This window comes from Dreissena polymorpha, chromosome 8 (assembly GCF_020536995.1).
Source record: "Dreissena polymorpha isolate Duluth1 chromosome 8, UMN_Dpol_1.0, whole genome shotgun sequence".
Lineage (NCBI taxonomy): Eukaryota > Metazoa > Mollusca > Bivalvia > Myida > Dreissenidae > Dreissena > Dreissena polymorpha.
The window spans coordinates 77122394-77145103 of NC_068362.1; the positions used below are offsets into that span (position 1 = coordinate 77122394).

At 35.7% G+C, this 22710-nt stretch overlaps 1 protein-coding gene across 1 annotated transcript in view; it reads right to left on the bottom strand.

Moving 5' to 3' along the window:
• LOC127840652 (uncharacterized) overlaps positions 1-22710 on the bottom strand; it is a 72103-nt gene that overhangs the window by 36468 nt on the left and 12925 nt on the right. Inside the window, exons 4-7 of the mRNA XM_052369065.1 lie at positions 20315-22710; positions 19781-19909; positions 18854-18955; positions 16146-16198 (exon numbers count right to left, since the gene is read on the bottom strand). The exon at positions 20315-22710 is cut by the window's right edge and continues 863 nt beyond it. Of these exons, the coding sequence (XP_052225025.1) occupies positions 16146-16198; positions 18854-18955; positions 19781-19909; positions 20315-22710 (2680 nt within the window). The remainder of the gene's footprint in view (positions 1-16145; positions 16199-18853; positions 18956-19780; positions 19910-20314) is intronic.

The window sequence follows — 22710 nt, forward strand, 5'->3', positions numbered from 1 at the left end:
TGTAATGAAATTTGGCTAAAAGGTCATTGAAAAGATTTGCAGAGAGTTAAAGGTTTGCGTCTACTTGTTATCCTAAAACCATTGAAGGTTGTGTATGAAAAAGTAAAAGTCATGTTGATAATGTGCGGAAAGCATTAGTTAATCACTTAAACTTAAAGGTCCAGACCACCTGAAGGTCAGAAGAGTGGCAGAGAGGAATATAGCTGTCTCTTGTACTTCCTTATTTCAATAGAAAAGTGAACTTTGTTTTACCTGATAACATATAAATAAATCCAACTTAAAAGAATCATGTAATATATGATATTCAGTTTTAAAATGAACTTTATCATTTTAACTCTCTCAATGCTTATTTTGCTGAAGTCCACCTTTTCAGAATAGTTTCGTTCATTTGCCTGTCAGGTGAGCACCTTAGGGCCCATGGTCCTCTTTTATTATAATTTTCATAAAACTAATGGTCTTTATTGCAAACCAATTATTTCTTTTTGATTTTTACAGAGAACATACAAACACTATCTTTAACCCAAATATTTGCCTTTTGACAAATTTACCCAGTTCACAGATGAATGACTCTTGTTTATACCCATATCATCAAGTTACACTGGGTGCTTTATTGATTGAACACATTCATTGAGTTATGATACTTCCTCTTTGTGTGTACACATAAACTAGTTGTTAAAGCTCCGTCAGCCAATATGGTTTAATGTTACCTACATGTCACATGACTGGTTACAGGATTTACTTCTTTTACTGGAGATATAACAGGGCAAAACAAACTTCAAGTTTATGTTTTTTTTAATCTATTTAGCTGGAAATTACGTGTTGATAGACCTGGACAATAGCTAGATTGGTGTGTTTTGTTTAGTTTAGTAATCAATGAACCTTAGGATATCTTATTATTTGAGTTAAATCAAAGATCTTTAGATAAAAAGCTTCAGTGGTCTACAAAATGGCGACCTTTTCGCAATCCACCATTGAAAAAGGATCTGACATATTCCAAGATTTCGTGTGTTCGACCTGCGAAGAGGAAAAACTGGAAAAATCAGCTGATTATTATTGTGAATCTTGCGTAAAGTTTTACTGCGGAAAATGTATTCACTTGCACAGCCAGTTGTTTAAGAAACATTCCCCTCATGGAAGGAGTGATATGAAGAAATGGCCTGTTGCCAAGAAGGTGGAAGATATCCTTTTTAAATGTGATGTTCATAAGGAAGAAAACTTGGCAATGTTTTGCAAAGATCATAGCCTGCTGTGCTGCAATAATTGTGCTTTCCTTAATCACAGGTATTCTATCATTTGTTTCGAAAAATGTTCAGGAGAAAAAGCATATGGTTTTTAACTACGTTAAAATGAACTTGAAACCTTATCGAAAAATCAAGTTAATGATAAGAATAAAACGAATGTTATTTTAATAAACAGCCATTTGATGTGCAATTTATATAGTAATTAACTTTCTTTTAAGCATATTATGATTTGAGTCTAATTAAGGATTAAAATAGATTTTGAAAATGAAATTTCCAGGGGTGAATTTAAATTTTCAGGAGTGAAAGTATTAAGATTTATTTTGTTTCTGTATATTTGTCAAATGCCCTGCAAATGTTGTTTTGCATAAACTTAATTAAAATACAAGACAAACAACACAATTGTATGATAAAAAATAAATTTTGGGGTTAGCTTCTTGGTAACATTTGCATCAAAATAATGCAAGGGAGATTACTTTTAAGAGTTAAGAAATGAAAATCAGTATGAAAATGAGCGCATCAAAAAGCAAGATAGTGCTTCAATTGAAATCCCTGCTGATAAATTCAAAACTTGGTTTTAGATTATGATAAATTCAAAACTTGGTTTTAGATTACGAACATGTTAATATAGGCTTCAGTTAAGTTAGAGGTAAACCATACCAGTAAGATGGTCCTTTTTTAACTTGTGAAATTATAAACTTACAGCCTTAAAGCGTCTTGAATACTTATCAAACAAAGAGATAATAAAGCTATGATATTTGGATAAGTTAATATATGGTAAAAAATTAATAAATAAAATAAATAATCACCAAATACATAATTATGGATAATAAATGATTTTTTTAATTACACATTTACCAGATTTGCATAGATCAAGAGGAAAAAAACTATATATGCATCATTTATTAATTATTTGTTTTCATTAAAACTGAATCTGTTTTCTTACAGGCAATGCAAAACAGTGATGCTTTTATCGGACTTGGTTAAAAATACCTCCACTGACCTCAAACAAGTATCAGTTACTATCCAAACTACTCTGGCAGAACTGAAGAAGCTTCAAGACAATCAGGAGGCTAGCATTCAGTCTGTGCAAAGTTCATATGATGAGCAGTTACACAAGATACAGGAAACTCGGCAAAAAATACTTGCAGCCTTAGACATGCTTGAAAAGAAAACTCTGCAGGAAATGAAAGATACACTGACAAAACTGCAAGCCTCTCTTAAAAGTGATGTTGACAAATGTTCCACTCTTGGAAATGAATTACAACATCTTAGAGACGCTATTCAGGACATAGGCGATAAAAGCAAGCAAGAACTATCTTTTATAGCCAGCATTAAATGCAAGGACAAAATACAGCAGTTTGAAAACTATCAGAAGAACAACTCTTCTCAACTAAAATCTTCAATAACTTTCCAGCCTAATAGTGAAATAATGCAGTACCTTTCCCAGTTGTCCGGTCTTGGGAAGATTGAACACTATGCCCAGACATTGACTGCAGTGGGAAATGCAGACCGAGTAATGAGGATTGAACACAATGCCCAGACATTGACTGCAGTGGGAAATGCAGACCAAGTAATGAGGATTGATGGAAAGTCTGAGTATGATGTAAGCATACAAGGTGATGCAACTTGCTATATCAGTGACATATGTGTTCTCCCAAGTGGACAAGTCCTTGTTGTAGATGAACATAATAAGAGAGTCAAGCTGTTGAACAAGCAGTACCAAGTTGTGAGTCAACGTATTTTATTTGATAGCCTTTTGGCATGTGTAAGATCGCATCCAGTGAGGTTGGTGTTACTGTTGGTTCAGAGGTCCAGTTTATCATAGTCAACAACAACCAGCTAGTGAAAGACAGAAAGCTCAAGTTTCAACATAACTGTTTGGGTATCACCTCCCACCAGGGAGACCTGTTTGTAACCTCTGGTAATGAACTATACAACTACTCGCTGGATGGTAAACTAGTCAGCAAACTTCACGAGAATAAGTCATTTACATTGACAGGTAAGAATCATATTGGATTTGTCTCTATGATCAAGAACATATCATTATAGCAGCAAGACCCTTCAAATTCTGCAGTATTACTCATACAAATAGTTATTAATATATATTGACTGTCACTCCATGACAGGTCTATGACACGAAAGTGCATGGCTGTGAAAAGAATAGTTTTTGACCTGTTCTTTATATTTCGTTGATATCAAATAAACATGGTGTAATATGGTATGTAATTAAGCTTGTTTCTTTATATTATATACTTATTATTATAAACTTAAATTTGTCTTTTATTGATGCAAACAACAAACAAGAATTAAAAAACAATACTTAATTTATGTGATGATAATATTAAGAGGTTGCTTTTGTAATATGTGAAAAAGTACTAGAAAGGAAAGTTTCATTATTGTTTCCTTTTTTACATTATTGTCCTTAAGTAAAAGTAACAAACGCAACTTAATTCATGATTTTTTACACATACATGTATGCACTATGCTTGTCTGATTTCACTCATAATTATGCCAAAAGATTATAATCATGTATTCTGTTTTGCAGTAGAGTGTTGTGCAGTGAGCCCGACAGGTGACAAGTTGTATATCACGAACGTCAGTCAGGGCAAGGTCCTCACCCTGGCAAGGGATGGATCAGTCCTTTCCATCTTCACAGACCCCGAATTGGGACATCCAACTTATATACATGTGACACCTGCAGGCCAGGTGCTGGTATGTGGATTTACGTCCAATACTATCCTACAGATTGACAGTAAGGGCAGTAGGAAGCTGGCCACTCTGGCTACAAATATGGATGGGCTTGAGGGCCCACTGTCGGTCTGCTACAACAGCAACACTGACTCCATTATTGTGGGAATGGAGTTAAACAAAAAGATCCTGGTGTACAAAGTGAAATAGCTTATCATTCTTGTTTCTGATGTGTAATGATAAGTGATATAATTTACTATAAAGTGATATAAATTACTATAGCTGTTAGTCATTAAGTGCTATGTTACACATATATATATTTGATGTGTAGTAATAAGTCGAAATAAATGACAATAGCTGTTTGTGTAATAGTGTTATGCTACAATTCAAGAATGAATTTGAAGTGTACATACTTATTTTTTTCTTTAAATAATGTTATTACGCTTGCTATGTTTAGAATGTGATATATTAGATTTGTAACAATGTGTTGATTGGTTCATTTTTTGCTCTTTAAGTCGCTCTAAGTCTTATATATTTAAGTCAAGGGAATACTTATGGATCAATAATACTTGCGGATATTTTGTCATTAATAGATAGTTTTCACATTAAAACAACTTTGAAATGTGTTGTTATTGTTTTACAGCTTGTATGATTGTTTTCCATCATTTGCGCTTTGCTTTGCTAATCATAATTGTGTACCAAACCCCGAGTTGGTAGAGAAAAACAAGTTACTCTCTGTTTGTTTGTATGATATCAGGCGAGGCTTAGAATAAAATAATGGTGAAGCTTGCCAAACCTTAAGTTTATTCTCACCAAGCCTGATATATTACAATACGATCAGGCAATTATCTGTTTTTCTGTTCATCATAACTTCGTCTCCATTTTGAAAGAAATAACGACATTATCGCTGAAATGCTGCATTTTTAGCGGGAATGAATATGATTTTTGATGTTTGACTACTTAATAATGACGTCATGAGCACTTGCGCTTAATACTTGTAAAATATGTGTTTTGCTGTGTTTGTAAATTTTTCTGTCAAAAATATATGACATCTTTGTATCAAATTGTTGGTTTCGTTGAATCTGATTATATTGTACCAACAATTGATAATCTAAGAGTTGATTCCAAGTAATATTACCAAACATTGGCTGATATAACAATTTCCTGTTGAAGTTATATAAAACAATATATCCTGTAGCGTTTTATCAGGCAGATATCAATGTAGTGTATAATAAAGAGTAAAAAAGAATCAATAATGGCCAAAAGGGGGATGATGTATTCAATTCAATGTGAAATCATAATCCCACATATAAATCTGCGAGCAGTCACTCCAGACTTCAACCAAATATTTTGAAACTATTTCTAATCCGGGGCCGCAAAGCGAGACATGGTATTATAGTAATTTCCTCAATCTGTTCGTAACACTTTTGAGTCTGCAACACTTTTGTGTCCGTGATGTTTTTCTTATACCTTTTCATGGATGTTCAAGAAACTTGCATCAATTGTTAAGGTCATGAAGCAAACAAAAGGGATAAGTCAGTCAAGCAAGGTAAAGTTCAAAGTCACACTTCAAGGTCAAAAGCCTGTCTATTTTTGTGCCTGATTGAGTTCTCCTATACTGCAGGGCTTTTTCCTTTTGTGAAAATAGTCCTTTTTCACAATTTTGGGAAATTCACGACTCAAATCTTCACAATTTCAAGAAGTTCACAACTCAAATGTTCACAATTTTAAGAAGTTTGTGACTCTAATTTTCACACTTTTTGAAAGTTTGCGACTCATTTTGTCACAATTTGGAAAAGTTCGCCACTCATTTTTTTCACAATGGTGGGATTGGGGGGGGGCCAAGGCAGCTTCACAAAAACAGGAAAAAAAGGTCAGGTTTACAGTCAACTCGTACCTAAGTCAACTCGCACGGTAGTCAACTCGCACATTTTTTGGTCAACTCGCACGGTAGTCAACTCATACCTTAGTCCAAATATTGACCTGTTAATGAGTTCTAGATGAGTAATTTATGCACACACTCTATGAAAAACACTTTCAGAGTTTAGTTCAATACAAAAATCTATATTTAAAAAAAACACACACTTAATTGTATTCTTCATATAGTTTTTTTAAGATTTACACCAAAATGATTAATTTCAAGATAAATTAACTTTAATTGAATCTTGTGCGGTATACAACACCTTTTACACCATTATCTGTATTGTGACAAACATTACAGCAAAACTGATCTATTAACATACCAAATAACTTTTATATATAATGTTTGGCAATTTTAATTAATGTTCGTTGTATATAACACCTCTTACACATATTACCCTTGAAAAACACCGACCACAAGTGTAAAAGAAACGTTAGAGGGACATTTCACAGATTTTGGCATGTGTTGAAGTTTGTCATACACATGCTTTATATTGACAACAACATAACCCTCTAAATAATTCAATGGTTTGAGCTGCAACACTTTATAATATTTAGGTTTTTAAATCGTCAAAAGATGCATATAATGGATGTTTTAGAGCATGGTAATATTTTAGTATTACTCAACTGTTTCCTCACAAATATCATAACTACAACGATAATTTCTGAATCTGAATTTTTTTTTTAATTTTGCCAATTTACCAAAACGTCAGAAGGTCCCTTTTATTTTGACAACCATATATTCAGATAATAAAAAAACATCATGTCTATTAACTTTAGTTAAATATTACTAAAAACATTTCTATTCTCGATTTGAAGCATTTTTAGCAAAACAGCAACAATACTTATTTCCAATTTAAGTCAAAACGCCACGAATTTTCCCAGTTCAAAGGGACCCGGCCCATTACCAAAATGGTAACAAACCCACTGATTTACACTTATAAACTAATGATCATAATATATATATATATCCTACATCTATTTCTGAAGAGTTTTGGGGGGATGCGAGTTGACTTAAAAAAGTGCAAGTTGACCAAAAAAGACTGCGAGTTGACCAAAAAACGTGCGAGTTGACTACTGTGCGAGTTGACTTAGGTACGAGTTGACCGGCACCCGAAGGTCATTGAGACAGTGTGCAGCAGGTCAAAGTTTTGTGTCCACTTGTTATATCCTAGGACATACAGAGTGGACACAAACCTTTGACCCTCTGCACATTGTCTCAATGACATTAACTTTTCATGCACATCCTTCAATCGTTTTATGAAAGCCCTTTTATTCTTTGAAGCATTTTCATGAAATATGACAAAAAGATCACGGAAAAGATTTGCAGAAGGTCAAAGGTTTGTGTCCACTTGTTATATCCTTTAACTTTGTAAGGATGGTAATGAAAAGTTTATGTCATGGAGACAATCTGCAGAAGGCATTAGTAAAATCGCTTTAACTTAAAAGTCCAGACCACCTGAAGGTCAGAAGAGTGGCAAAGTGGAATATAGCTGTCTCTTGGACTGCCTTATTTCAAAAGAAAAGTGAACTTTGTTTAACCTGATAAAGTATAAATAGACCCAACCTGAAACAATCAGGAAATATATGATAATCAGTTATGTATTTTGGAGTTTTACTTTCACTTGATCATTTAAAGGGATCTTTTCACGCTTTGGTAAATTGACAAAATTGAAAAAAGTTGTTTCAGATTCGCAAATTTTCGTTTTAGTTATGATATTTGTGAGGAAATAGTAATACTGAACATTTACCATGGTCTAATATAGCCATTATATGCATCTTTTGACGATTTTAAAACCTAAAAATTATAAAGCGTTGCAACGCGAAACGATTGAATAATTTGGAGAGTTCTGTTTTTGTCGTTAACTTTTGTGAAACTACGAAGATTGCTTATATAAGGTATAAAATACGTCAAGCATGTGTACTTGGCGGAATAGCTCAGTAGGCTAAAGCGTTTTTACTTCAGGACTCTGGCAGGACTCCAGGGGTCACTGGTTCGAAACCTGGTCCGGGCAATGTACTTTTCCTTTTTTAAATTTTATTCTTGATTTTTTACTGGAGCTTTTACGATCCAATGTTTACATTTATCGATATAAAGCATTTAATGAATAAGTTAAAAAATGCCAAAATCTGTGAAAAGGCCCCTTTAAATGAAGTATTTATTTTTGTTCTAATAATTGAAGGTCTGGGTTTAAAAAAAAGTCATACAGCAGAAAAAATGTGGTAACCTTATTCTGATTAAAAAAAATATGGGTGATTGGTTGGTTTTGTTGATTTTATTTAGTGTTCTAAGCTTACAATCTTTTAACCCACAAATAGACTCAATTCAACATCTAAAATTGAAATAATTTTACAGCTTCGTATAATACATGATCAATTTAAACAATGTTAATTTGGATGCATTCTAAATAGATATTATCACCAATAATAAAATTTTAATACAGCTGAGTTTTAAATAGTGAAATAATGCAGTACCTTTCCCAGTTGTTTGGTCTTGGGAAGATTGAACACTATGCCAAGTCATTGACTGCAGTGGGAAATGCAGACCAAGTAATGAGGATTGATGAAAAGTCTGAGTATGATGTAAGCATACAAGGTGATGCAACTTGCAATATCAGTGACATATGTTTTCTCCCAAGTGGACAAGTCCTTGTTGCAGACAGCAGAAATAAGAAAGTCCAGCTGCTTAACCAGCAGTACCAGCTGGTGAGTCACTGTAGTGTATCTGATGTGCCTATGGCCATGTGTCAGATCACACCAAGTGAGGTTGGTGTTACTGTCCATGATGAAGTCCAGTTTATCAAACTCAACAACAACCAGCTGGTGAAAGACAGAAAGGTCAAGTTTCAACATAACTGTTATGGTATTTCCCATCAGCAGGGAGACCTGTTTTTAACCTCTGCAGCTGGTACTGTGCTGTACATGTACTCCCTGGATGGTAAACTACTGTGAAACCATTATTATTCGTCAGACATTAATTTTCGTCTTTTTCGTCCTTCGACCGATGGACGAATTCAAGATCCTAACGAACAATCATGTCCCATATTTGAAACAAATAAGACTGAATTACCGTAGGCATGAGGCATTTAAATCCAGCGTAATCCACGCATATACACAGGGCTCGAAATTAACACTCGCACACTCGCAAAATGCGAGAAAAAAAGATTGCAAGGTAAGTTATAAGCCACTAGTATTTTTTGCAAGTAAAGAAATAGTGAAAAAAAAAACGAGTTATATCGCTAAATGCGTTCGACGGCGTGAACGCTAAACCGAAGGTCAATTTTTTGAACGTCCGAATACCCATATGGGGAAGCGCGCACCTTGTTTGTAGACTGGTATACTTATAGTACAGATACCCGGATGGTATTGATACAAAGAACATGAAACAGTCGACTATTCACACTCAAGTTCAATCCGGTTTTGACACAAAGGGGTGTACATTATACAGTGTACTGACAACTGACATTTCCTGTAAAACACGAATGCAATAAGGCTGTATCGAATGCGTCGACTTCGTTTAGGTATAATAGTGTTGATTAGCGCTAATTGTTAACAACTTTATTACCCATTGTGTGTATTATGTTTTTAAGGGGTGTTGCAGATTATACAGCCAACACGCGGCAAATCCGGATTAAAGACAATACTATTAAACGCAATTAAAATATGACGATGTGTGATCAACACCTGACTGAAATATATTCTGCGCTTTTATTACAAATTAATAAAGAACATTGATTTGTGTTTGGTTGTCCGTGATTGTAATGGAAAAAGACTAATTGGCAATTGGCTTCGTTGTTTAAAACACTCTTTAACGGTTATTCAGTCCCACTTATCCGCTTATCATAACAAAGAACGTGTCAATGACATAAAATAATAAGGAACAGTTATATCACCTGAAATAACAGACTTGTTAATTGGCATATGCCAAACAAGGCCCATCTCCTGCAAGTGACTACCAAGTGTCACCCCTCTTTCCCCAGCACGATTTTTTCGCAACTGCTTATTACATGTATTACAAACATTACAAACAAATCGGACGCTTTTTTTTTCAAACCAGAAATGGACGAATTTAAGTGCTGACGAAATAGTCATTTTTTTTAAAAGGACGAAATTTCGTGCTGACGAAAATAAATGGTTTCACATTATTCAGTAAACTTCACAAGGATAACTCAGATAAGTGGACAGGTAAGAACCATGGTGATTTTATCTCTTTTAACAAGAACATATTATTAAAACACCAAGAAACTCCAAATTCTGCAGTATTACTCATACAAAGAGTAATTAATATATATTGACTGTCACTTCATGACAGGTCTATGAAAAGAAAGTGCATGGCTGTGAAAAAAAAAGTTTTTGACCTGTTCTTTATATTTCTTTATTATCAAATATACATGCAAGTGTAATATGGTATGTAATTAAACTTGTTTCTATATATTACCGTATACACAATAATTGATTTCATTGATGAAAACAACAAACAAGCAAGAATAAAAAACAACACTTCATTAATGTGATTATAATTTTAACAGGTTATTTTGTAACTGGGTAAACAGTAATAGACATGAACATTTCATGATTGATTGTTTTTTTCTACATTATTGTCCTTAAGTAAAAGTTACAAACACAACTGATTTCATTATTTTTTACACATACATGTATACAGTACGTGTTGGTGATTTTCACTTAAAATTATGCCAAAAGATTGTAATCATATTTCTGTTTTGCAGTAGTGGGCTGTGCATTGAGCCAGACAGCTGACAACTTGTACGTCACAAACTCCCCAAAGCACAAGCTCCTCACCCTGGCGAGGGATGGATAAGTCCTTGCCACCTTCATGTACCCTAAATTGAAATGGCCAGTAGGTGTACATGTGACACCTGCAGGCCAGGTGCTGGTATGTGGAGAGACTTCCAAAACTATCCTACAGATTAACAGTAAGTTAGTAGGAAGCTGGCCACTCTGGCTACAGAGAGGGATGGGCTTGAGAGCCCACGGTCAGTCTGCTACAACAGCAACACTGACTCCATTATTGTGGGACTGGAGGATAACAACAAGATCCTGGTGTACGAAGTGAAATAGCTTATCATTCTAGTTTCTGATGTGTGTAATCATGAGTGATAAACATTACAATAAATATAGCTGTTAGTCAATAAGTGCTATGTTACAAATATATTATATGTGTAGTGTGAGGTAATTCGTGATATAAATGACAAAAGCTGTTTTTGTAATAGTTTTATGTTACAATTAATCATCTTTTTTTCAAATGTGGATACTTATATTAAAAAAAAAATGTTATCACTTTTGATGTTTTTAGAATGTAATTTATTAGATGAGTTAATGAGTTAATTGATTGATTTATTTGCTCTTCCAATCGGCTTCGATAGAATTTCGTCAATGGAAGACTCATTGATGGATAATAATAGCCGATATGTTGTCATTAATAGGTAGTTAATAGATAATCGATAGTTATCACATTAAAACACCTTTTTAATAAATTGTTATTTTTTTACTGTTTGTATGATTGTTTTCCATCATTAGGCCTTTGCTTTGCTTATCAAAATTTTGTAACGAGCGTCTATATGAAACATAGAGAATAACTGATTACTGCCTGATCATTTTGTCATATTTCAGCGATTTTTCTTCCCCAATTGGGAAAGTACCTGTACCATACAAATTGGGAAAAATTAGCGAAAAAAACAACCTGAAATTGGGAAAATTCGCGTTGTGAAATCTTGCAATTGGGAATTATGTGTTTTTTTTAATTGCTTGGTAGCAATTGCACAAACATACTCAAATATTGATATACATTCATTTTGGCTTGAACTGTTCAGTGTCAGTGCTCATTTAATTTGTTAGCGTGCAGATAATGCACTTTTGGAAAAAAAATGGATGAAATTTTCCTTCCCTTTGGGAATTTGTCAGACGGTGATTGGGAATTTTTTAGTTTTTCTTCAATTGGGAAAGTACCTTTTACGGGTACATTATAAAGAAGGGGAAAAAATTAATGCATGTATTCAATAATGGTTCACATTTCCACTTTGACCATAATGCTTTCCAGCTGTTTTCAACCCTAATTAGTGGCTACTATGTAAGAACCACCAGAAGCCAAAATAGACATTTACAAATCCATTTATAGCTTGTAACTTGAAAATGGAGCACACATTTACACTTTCCAGGGGAAAATAATGTAACCATTTTAAAAAATGATTGAAATAAAACAATGAACACCCACTGGAGTACTAGTTTATATATTAAATTCTGGAATACCCGGTTCTGGTTTATATAGTAAATTCTGGACTACTGGTTTAAATAGTAAATTCTGGAATACTGGTTTATATAGTAAATTCTGGATTACAGGTTTATAGAGTAAATTCTGGATTACTGGTATGAAAAAATATGAAGAACTTTTAAAGTTATCGCAGGATCCAGAAAAACACCATTTTCAGCAGTATTTCTAGTCTATTTGTTGCCATAGCAACCAGAATTTTTGATGAAGGAACAAAATGAAATGACGTGCATTATGTCCATAGTGCCATCTATCCATGTTTCAAGTTTCATGAACAAATATGAAGAACTTTTTAAGTTATCGCAGGATCCAGAAAAGTGTGACAGACAGACAGACAGACACACAGAGCGCAAACCATAAGTCCCCTCCGGTGAAACCGGTAGGGGACAATAACCTAACTTTGAATTGTGTATGTAATAGCTAGTGTAGTAAATCCCTCCACAGCTATTGTCCAAAACTTAATTCTAATTCATCTAACATTGAAAATCACCACATGCTTTTTGTACTATACCAAACATAATTGAAATTCTCTATAGTACAAAACAGTAAAAACAAGACTATTGGCAAGCAATATATGTCCCCTACCGGCTCCACCATTGTCAGAAATTCCATCATTGTCATAATTTTTATTTTTTTATATTTGTTGCCATAGCATTTATAATTTTTGACGTAAGATCAAAATGAAATGACATGCATAATGTCCATATTGCCATCTATACATGTTTCAAGTTTCATGAAAAAATATGAAGAACTTTTAAAGTAATCGCAGGATCCAGAAAACCACCATTTTCAGCAGTATTTCTAGTCTATTTGTTGCCATAGCAACAATAATTTTTGACGTAGGAACAAAATGAATTGATGTGCATAATGTCCATATTGCCATCCACCCATGTTTCAACTTTCATGAAAAAATATAAGAACTTTTAAAGTTATCCCAGGATCCAGAAAACCGCCATTTTAGCAGTATTTCTAGTCTATTTGATGCCATAGAAACCATAATTTTTTACGCTGGAACAAAATGAAATGACGTGCATAATGTTCATATTGCCATCTACCCATGTTTCATGAAAAAATATAAGAACTTTTAAAGTTATCCCAGGATCCAGAAAAGTTAGACAGACAGACAGACTCACAGACACACAGAGCACAAACCTTAAGTCCCCTCCGGTGAAACTGGTAAGGGACAATAATTAACATGTCATATCCAATTGTAGTGATTGGATAATATTGCCGATTACATTGAATAATGTATCCACAGAACTGTCAGCCCTGCCATTTGCCAAATAACCACAAATTAGAACAAGAGGGCCATGATGGCCCTGAATCGCTCACCTGACTTACCAAATACAATCCCAAACCAGATTTCATCAAGATAAACATTCTGACCAAATTTCATAAAGATTGGATGAAATCTTTGACCTTAATTGTCTACACAAGGTTTTTCTAATATTTGACCTATTGACCTAGTTTTTGACCCCGGGTGACCCAAATACAAACCCAACCCAGATTTCATCAAGATAAACATTCTGATCAAATTTTATAAAAATTGGATGAAAACTGTGACCTCTATTGCCTACACATGGTTTTCTTATTATTTGACCTAGTGACCTAGTTTTTGACCCCAGATGACCCAAATACAATCTAACCCAGATTTCATCAAGACAAACATTCTGACCAAATTTCATGAAGATTGGATGAAAACTGTGACCTCTATTGTTTACAAAAAGGTTTTTCTATTATTTGACCTAGTGACCTAGTTTTTGACCCAAGATGACCCCAATACAATCCCAATCCATATTTCATCAAGATAAACATTCTGAGCAAATTTCATAAAGATTGGATGAAAACTGCGACCTCTATTGTCCATACAAGGTTTTTCTATTATTTTACCTAGTGACCTAGTTTTTGACCCCAGATGACTCAAATATAATCCCAACCAAGTTTTTATCAAGATAAAAATTCTGACCAAATTTCATAAAGATGGATGAAAACTAAGACATCTAATGGCTAAACAAACAAATTGTTGACGGTTTTTCTATTATTTGACCTAGTGACCTAGCTTTTGACCTCAGATGACCCAAATACAATCCCAACCCAGATTTCATCAAGATAAACAATCTGACCAAATTTCATAAAGATTGGATGAAAACTGCGACCTCTATTGTCAACACATCTTTTTCTATTATTTGACCTAGTTTTTTGACCTAGTGACCTAGTTTTTGACCCCAGATGACCCAAATACAATCCCAACCCAGATTTAATCAAGATAAAGATTCTGACCAAATTTCAGAAAGATTGGATGAAAACTGCGACCTCTATTGTTTACACAAGGTTTTTCAATTATTTGACCTAGTTTTTTACCTAGTGACCTAGTTTTTGACCCCAGCTGACCCAAATACAACCCCAACCCAGATTTTATTAAGATAAACATTCTGACTAAATTTCATAAAGATTGGATGAAAACTGTGACCTCTACTGTCAACACAAGTAAATTGTTGACGGACGCACACACGCACATACGGAGGCCGGACATCACACGGTCACATAAGCTCATCATGTCACTTCGTGACAGGTGAGCTAACAAGGGACAAAATGGTCACAAAACCATGTTTTCCATTTGAAAAAAATTCTGTTAAAGGGAGACAACTCAAACTGAACTGATTGTTCATAGTTACCCCCTTGTTTCGAAATAAATATATTTTTAGTTGTGGCAACCTTGACCTTGGAGATATTGACGTAATTCTTTGGTGCGACACAATGATGATGAACAAATGTGCCAAATGATTTTAAAATCTCACAATGAATGACATAGTTATGGCCCAGACAAGCTCATTTATGGCCATTTTTGACCTTTGAACTCAAAGTGTGACCTTGACCTTGGATATATTGATGTAATTCTTTCGCACGACACACCATCTAATGATGGTGAACAAATGTGCAAAATGATTTTAAAATCTCACAATGAACGACAAAGTTATGGCCAGGACAAGCTTGTTCCACCCACCCGCCAGCCCGCCGACATTCCCCAATCTAATAACCAGGTTTTCCGAATTTTAAAAATTTGGCTAAAGACATTTCCATTTGGCTTAAACTTGTTTTTCATAAAACCCCATAAAACTGATAAAATGTGAAGAAATTTTTTGTCCATTAATTTGGCTTAACAATATTTTGAGCCAGCGTGAGACAAAAATGCCCAGAAACTAAAAAGTCTGATTGCAGGGGTTTCATAAAGACACGGTAGTATCACAAACCTATATTTACCAAATAACCTCATACTGGTAACAGTTTAGTCGACCTCCCATGACATACTTCAAAAACCCCTGCTTATTCCCACTGTGGGAGCGTTCTTTTGATTTCCCCCATAGACACCAAGTATTGGTTATAGTGTCAGGAAATGGACTCTATAGAGCGTTTCAAATAAGCCTCAGGCTTTCTATGCAATCGAGCTTAAAGTGATATTATGGGCATCTAACAGTTTATAGGTGTCTATTGCAACCCTTGTTTATTTTTGATGTTTTCACTTCATATACACTTATTTTTGTTAATACAGCATCAACATACTAAAACAATATCCCGGAAAGAGAAAAATAGTGCATTTGAATATCAACCGTACTTTCGTTTGACAACTGGTCATGCATGTACGATGTGAACCTAAATTTAGTTTTAGTGCAGATTCGTTCATACGACACAAAGATACAATTTTGATCTAAAGGTCATTTCGGCTTAGAGCACTGGGTGAGTCACATGAGATATCAAATATAAAATATATTTTTTATAAACAACTGGTAGCAAGATGAGTCGCAGATAATTGGTCAGTAACCACAATTTAACTAACTCTTTTGACCTGTTAATTCTTTTCCGCTCAATTCAACAGTAAAAAAAGCCCATAACATCACTTTAAATAAATAGTTTAAACTAAACCCTGCTGATAAATCATTAAGGCCACCATTATGTCTAATTATGCCTGACATTTGTGGAAACTTCTATTTCCAAGAGGCACAGTGACCTACCTTGAGGCCGATGTTGTTGGGGAGTTCCAAACTCTAGGCCTGTGTGCCGGGAACTAAAATATAGGATTAGTAACCCTTTCAGTGCGGGAACCGAATTTTGAAGGCCTTTGCAAACAGTTTGGATCCAGATGAGACTACACAGAACGTGGCGTCTCATCAGGATCCAAACTGTTTGCTATTCTGATAGTATTCTTTGAAAAAAATCGAAGAAAATGCTAATTTTAGAAATTCAGCAGACGACATTTTAGCAGAAGACAAATTTCCCAGCATTCAAAGGGTTAAATAATGTACATGGGTAAGGATTTGACATTCAAAGTTTTAACATAAACATACTTGTACTAAACAAAAACTTACTTATGTTAAAGATCCGTAAGCACTGCCCCATATGCTTTATTAGAACTACTAACAACAAAAAGGGCCACATTAATGCTAATTACAAAAGGAAGACCCTAAAGACCCTTACTTTGGTGTAAAAAGGTTAAAATAAAAACATTTAGCAACTTTTTAGCATCTCAAAATCGTTTCATCGATGTCATCTTGTTTGATTTTATGGATTATCTTGAGTCAGGATTGGATTCATTCGGTTTGCGTTAATTTGCATAATTTATGCAAGCTATCCCATAAATCTTCAGCTGCCATTGTCGAATTCCAAAATTTAACTGAGTTAAAATAAACAGCAGCATTTTGTATCTGGTTAAATCAATGTTACAAGACAAAATCTAGCATTGACATGTTGGCTTTTACTATATGGAACACTGATTTTTTTATGGGTAAATTTTATTACACAAAGCATTTGTTCATTTTGAGCATTTACAGATCTTAAATAACATTATGATTATAAATGAGAACTACGGCATGATTTGAACAAATTTAGTAGCGGACAACTATGTGATGATACTAACCAATATCAAAACTCTGTGACTTTAGGTTTCAAAGATTTTGGAGTAATACCACTATATATGTAACTCTATATTAGTGTTTTATCCAGGCCTAATCAGCATGGCTCCCCCCCCCCCATGCCCCTTTTTTTCGGAGCGCCAAACTGCCCTTTCATAGCCAATTAGCGCCACGTGGCCTTTTATCTAGATCCATCAAGTCTTATCTGCTTTTTCAATCGCGTGTTATCTTGGTGTCCCCAAGACGCGCATATTAATGCAAGACTGCTTATGATGCAATAAAAGAGGGCCTATTACCCAAAAAGTGCTGAAAAAATCAATAATCATCCCGTAGCATCCCATTGCCTGAGTTGGTATAAGCTCCAAATACGACATTTTAACTCCACCAGGCATTTTTGTGATGCATACATCATTTTGATTAGCTAAGCGGCATTTTCAATGGAAGCCAATCAGAAAAAGTAGTTTGTTCTTAAGAAACAGCGTGGGTTTTGTGTCGATGAATTATGAATTCTAAATGACAAACAACCATGACCCAAACTTCTGGCGCAGACTATATATCTGAAATAAACCAGCAACAGTTGTTATTCAGTCCTCGTGTATGACTGCTTTTGTTTCGCTCACTTACATGAGGTACAAATAAAATTTACCTAAATCAATGACATTACGTATTGTTATTCAAACTAAAACGATCCGAAATCTTTTGTTAATATCAGAATATTCGTAAGACACAAGGGCCGTAACAGTAAAGATTGCTATTACTCAGAGATTAGCCGAGTTTTGAATATTGTGACAGTGTCTATTACAAGTCAAATCCTCGCCGATTTAAAAGAACTTTTATTTACATGTATAGCATTTTTTTGTTAATTCATGACAACCTGGTCCATGAGTGGCAAACCTGCAAATACATGTACCACCGTTTGTTTGACTCTCATTGTCATGAGGAACACGCGGATATTTCAGGCATTTGAAACTTTCCTTGTTCAATGTATCATTAATTAATGAATACAGACAAGATTTATAGTTAAAAAGTGGCATTTATTAAAGGCATTACGAAACACATGTTATTTAGTTTATTCAGGGACGTGTGTTTGTGTATGTATTCGTCCTTGGTTCATTTAACCTTTTCATACAAAAAAGACGAGAGCGTTCAATATGAATGTGACGTCATTAAGCAAATCTGATGCACGCTAGTCATAAACATCTGGAAAGTTTAATTTCAGTTTAGAGCTGCCATGATCAGTTACATTTTCGTGTTATGCATTCGATTTGAATGTTTTCCAAAAAATATAATAATAAATGCACATGTGAACACAATAACTGTGTATTTTAAGAATACAGTTTGCGTGAATTTTTCACGAAAATAACATTTAAAATGTATAAATTCAAGTTTTAAGCTGTGATTAAAAGTTTCAACAAGTTGAAAACACCCAATGTACCCTTTGTAAGAGAATCGCCGTGCGAAATGCCTTTTTTAAGCCATGCGCCATGCCCCTCTGCCCTTCTAGATTAAACACTATATATATAATTGCGTGACCCCCGAAGTTGAATCCTTAAGGGTTGTCTTATCAGAACTGATTTGAGAAGTTTTTATTTATTAAAATTCATTTCAAGCTCTAGTAACCTACATATTCAGCAGACCATACCTATTCAAACAATTTTGAAAGGGGCTCACCCAATGATCATTATTGTAGTTTCATAAAAATCTGCCCAGCTGCTAAGGAGAAGATGTTGTTTGAATGGAAAGTTAACAATAATAAGATGGTGTTACACAATAGAATACAAAGCCAGTAAAATCCAAGAGTCTTGAGGTACCTTGCCGCCCGTCTGTCAGTGGGACTGAACTCGGGCTCCACATAACTGAACTGGCTCACATCACTGGGCGACTCCTCAGACTTGGAGCGGACGTGACCCTCCCTGGAAACACACAGCAAACAACATTGGAAGGAGGATGACACGAAAGTTTAATTAGTTTCTCATCTATTTATTTAACCTTTTCCCATTCAGAAGCAAAGTCAAAATGGCTAAGTAACTTGCAGTCTGTTCAGGTTTAATGCTGTTTGCTGCTCATCAGTATCTAAAGGTTGGAAATGAAGCCTTTAAACTTGACTTTAGTAAGAAAGGTCTTTAATTAAATTCAACTTTCGAAGGGACTACAAATGCGTAAAATAATTATTTTAGTGGTAAAAGATTAATGCTACCTCTGACGCTTGAAAAAGTCATTATCAATACAATTCATGAGGAAGACAATTGGGAATAAGACTGAAAAACAAGGTTGATTACTTAATAATTTAAAATTTTGATGGCGCAGACATTTTAGCCAAATTTAGATGACTGCAGAAAAATAAAATTGTGAATAGAAAATTATGTTATTTTGTAACAGGTAAAAGTTTTAAATTGTGTGATACACAACTAAATACATTAATTAACAAGAGATGTGTTTGTCAGAAACACAATGCCCCCTATTGCGCAGCTTTGAAGCAATATTTTGGACCTTTGACCTTGAAAGATGACCTTGACCTTTCACCACTCAAAATGTGCAACTCCATGAGATACTCATGCATGCCAAATATCAAGTTGCTATGTTCAATATTGCAAAAGTTGTTGAAAAACTTAAACCCAGGTTAAAGTTTTGGGACAGAATGACAGACAGACAGACTAACAGACGGGCAAAAAACAATATGCCCCCGATTCAATCAGGGGGCATAAAAAGCAATAAGCCACACTGAGTCTATCCCTTACTTCTCCAGGCTAGCTGAGCGCCTTCCAGGGATGATGTCAAAGGGGTCGCTGTAGGTCCTACCACGCCTCTCTGGCTCCAGGGGGTCTACCATGGGCTTGCGGTCTCTCTCTGTCAGGAAGAACCTCTCACTAGAGCAGAGAAGGGGCAATCTATAAAGGAGCACAGTTGGTGAAATCAGCCTTCACAAAATTAATGGTTTTACAAACATCCACAGCTATTAAGCAGAGTCATTTTTAAGGTTGAAAAAAAAGTAGTTTATGAAGATATGTTCCTGAATATATACATATATTACACAGACATGGAAATAAAGGAGATGTTTTTATCTCCAATAAACATCATATGATAACAAATATTGTGTACCGGCATATCACTTTGTCTATTCATTACATATTTTATTAAACTTGTCCAGGAAAATTATTTGAAAACTCAAAGTTTTGCTTACCAACACAATCCCTAATGTTAAATAAGAAACTACATGTCTAGTAGTATTACAATACAATTTGGTCAGATGATATTAGTATATTCACACCCACCTATTTAAGGCCGGGTCCATGCCTGCAGCACCACTGCGTGCCCCAGCAGATCTTCTTGATGGCATCCAGGCTTCCCTCACCTCCTCCAACTCCTCATTCCTTCTCGAGCCAGTTGCTTCCCTTGGGTCGCTCTTCAATTCCATCTCTCTCTCCATACCATACACTGGATAACAGTCTATAACTTGCCGATAAGGTGTTCGTAGCTCAATGCTTTTATCAAAATTTCGTTCAGTCATTTTCTTCAGCTGGGTTGACAATAAAGACTTTGCATTACTCAGGGCAGAATAGGGGGCAGAAGTCACTTCCTTCAAAGAGGCAAGTGATTTCTTGCCTTTGCCTGGAGAGCTGAACTGGGAGTATTCCAGTTGCCGGCAAATATCATTATCATTTGGGGTAAAACTCTCCCCTGTTTGGTTCAACCCACTGTCATCCATACTTGAATCTTCCTTTGGTCTTGACACAATCTTTTTCAGCATTTTATGCTCCTCTGCAAGAGTCTCCGACAAGATGCCATTGACTTGTTCTTGCGGCCTGTCAGAGGCCAATATTTTATAGACTTTCTTAGCCATACCCTTTTCCTGTGATGTATCTGAGTCTTCATTTTCATGAGTAAGAATCTTGTACACTCTCTCAGCTAGTCCAGGCTGTTTCCTTTCCTTGGGAGTTGCATCTCCAGCAGCACTGACAGCAGGCAATGCTATATCTGGATCAGTTAACTGCTGAGATGCTTTCCCCTTAGCATACATACTCGGTTCTACCAGTGGCCTTGTACTGGCTTCTTTCTTTTCTGGCTCTTGAAGCCTATCAAAAAGAACTCTCCTTTCATTTCTGTATCTTGCGATTATGTCTTCAACAGACTCTTTCAGATCACCTTCAGCTCTCCTGCTCATAACCTGCTGAACTAGCCTCTCAGCTCTGGTCATATCCGAAGAGCCTGTAAGAGTCCTGGTCGCTTCAAAATCGCTCTCAAAGTCGTCAGTTGCAGCGGAATCAGGCCTTACTGTCACTGGAGTATCACTGTCACCAGTGCTTCGTAGCCTTGTAGATAATGTCTCAGTACTGGTCACTGTGCCAATAAACTGGCCACCATACCCTTCCTCATACTGCAGGTCAGCACCATGATCCCACACCAGTCTTCGACCATACTCGCTCACCCCACTGTCTCTACCACCATAGGTTGTGCCAGTCTCCTCTAAGGACCTTCCATAGCTCTCTCTACTACTGGCCATGTCACCACCATCAGCCCCTCCTTCTCTACCACTCCTCAAGTGTAGATTTAAACTGTCCTCTGCTCTAGCCTGTGGGACATTGTGTAGGCTGTCTTGGATTTCTTCAAGGTCTCTATGCAGTCTTGAGTAATCAATTGTTCTGGGAACATATTCAGATCGTGTACCATAGGTTGGCGCTTTCCCCACACCAAGATGATCCGTCTGAGACAAGATTGCCCTAACCCTCCTGGAAACTTCATCATCAGAATCATCGCTTTTGTCCTGCCACTTGTTCTCTTGTCTATAATCATCTCCATGCGCACCAACATCAGGAATGCCTGGCCTATCAAAAGCAGAAACAAGGACAGCATCATCATCTTCTGTTGATTTCAAAGGAGCTTTTGCAGGTTTTCGTTGTGGTTCAGTTGCATCATCTTCAGCATATTTTCCTAATACTCTAGCAACCTCCTCACTGTTCAGGGATCGACCAATATCTGATTCCCTAGATTGCCTAGTTCTCTGTAAGTTTACATCGTAGGCACCCACAGTCTCTGCATGCATAAAAGAGTCGTCATGTTTGGAGACTGTGAGTCGTTCTCTAAGAGGAAATCGCTCTTCACTGCCTGATGGATCAGGGCGAGGTAAAGAAACTGCTTCTCGTGCCTGGCGCTTGGTTTCTTCAAACAAATTTGACACTCTTCTCATTGATACAGAACTTGGTGATCTGGTTTCAATAGAAGTAGGCATATTAACAGATGAAAACTTTGGTTTTTCCTTTTCTTCTTGAACATCAATGACACTCTTTTCTTTCCCATCTTTACTGAAATGCTTGGGAAGCAGCTGAGAATATTCGGGGCTGTCTGTGAGAAGCTTTTCACGTTCTGAAATACTTATGTATTTCTCCTCACCTCTGCTGCTTCTTTCAGGGGATTTGGAAGACCTCACAGGGCCAGAGTAGGGCTCGAGTCTAGCAGTCAGCCTTGTTCGAGATATTGAGTCATTGGAACTCTCTTTTAGTGACTTGAATGTGCTGCCAGGTAATTCATCATGCTCTTGCTGATTGCCCTCACCACTAGCTTTTGGCCTTTGTGCAGATTCAAACTCAATTAACTCTTTTACATTTTTCCCAGCAGTATCACCAAGCTTGTCCAGTCTGTCCGAACGATCGCTCCCATCTGATCTTCCAGT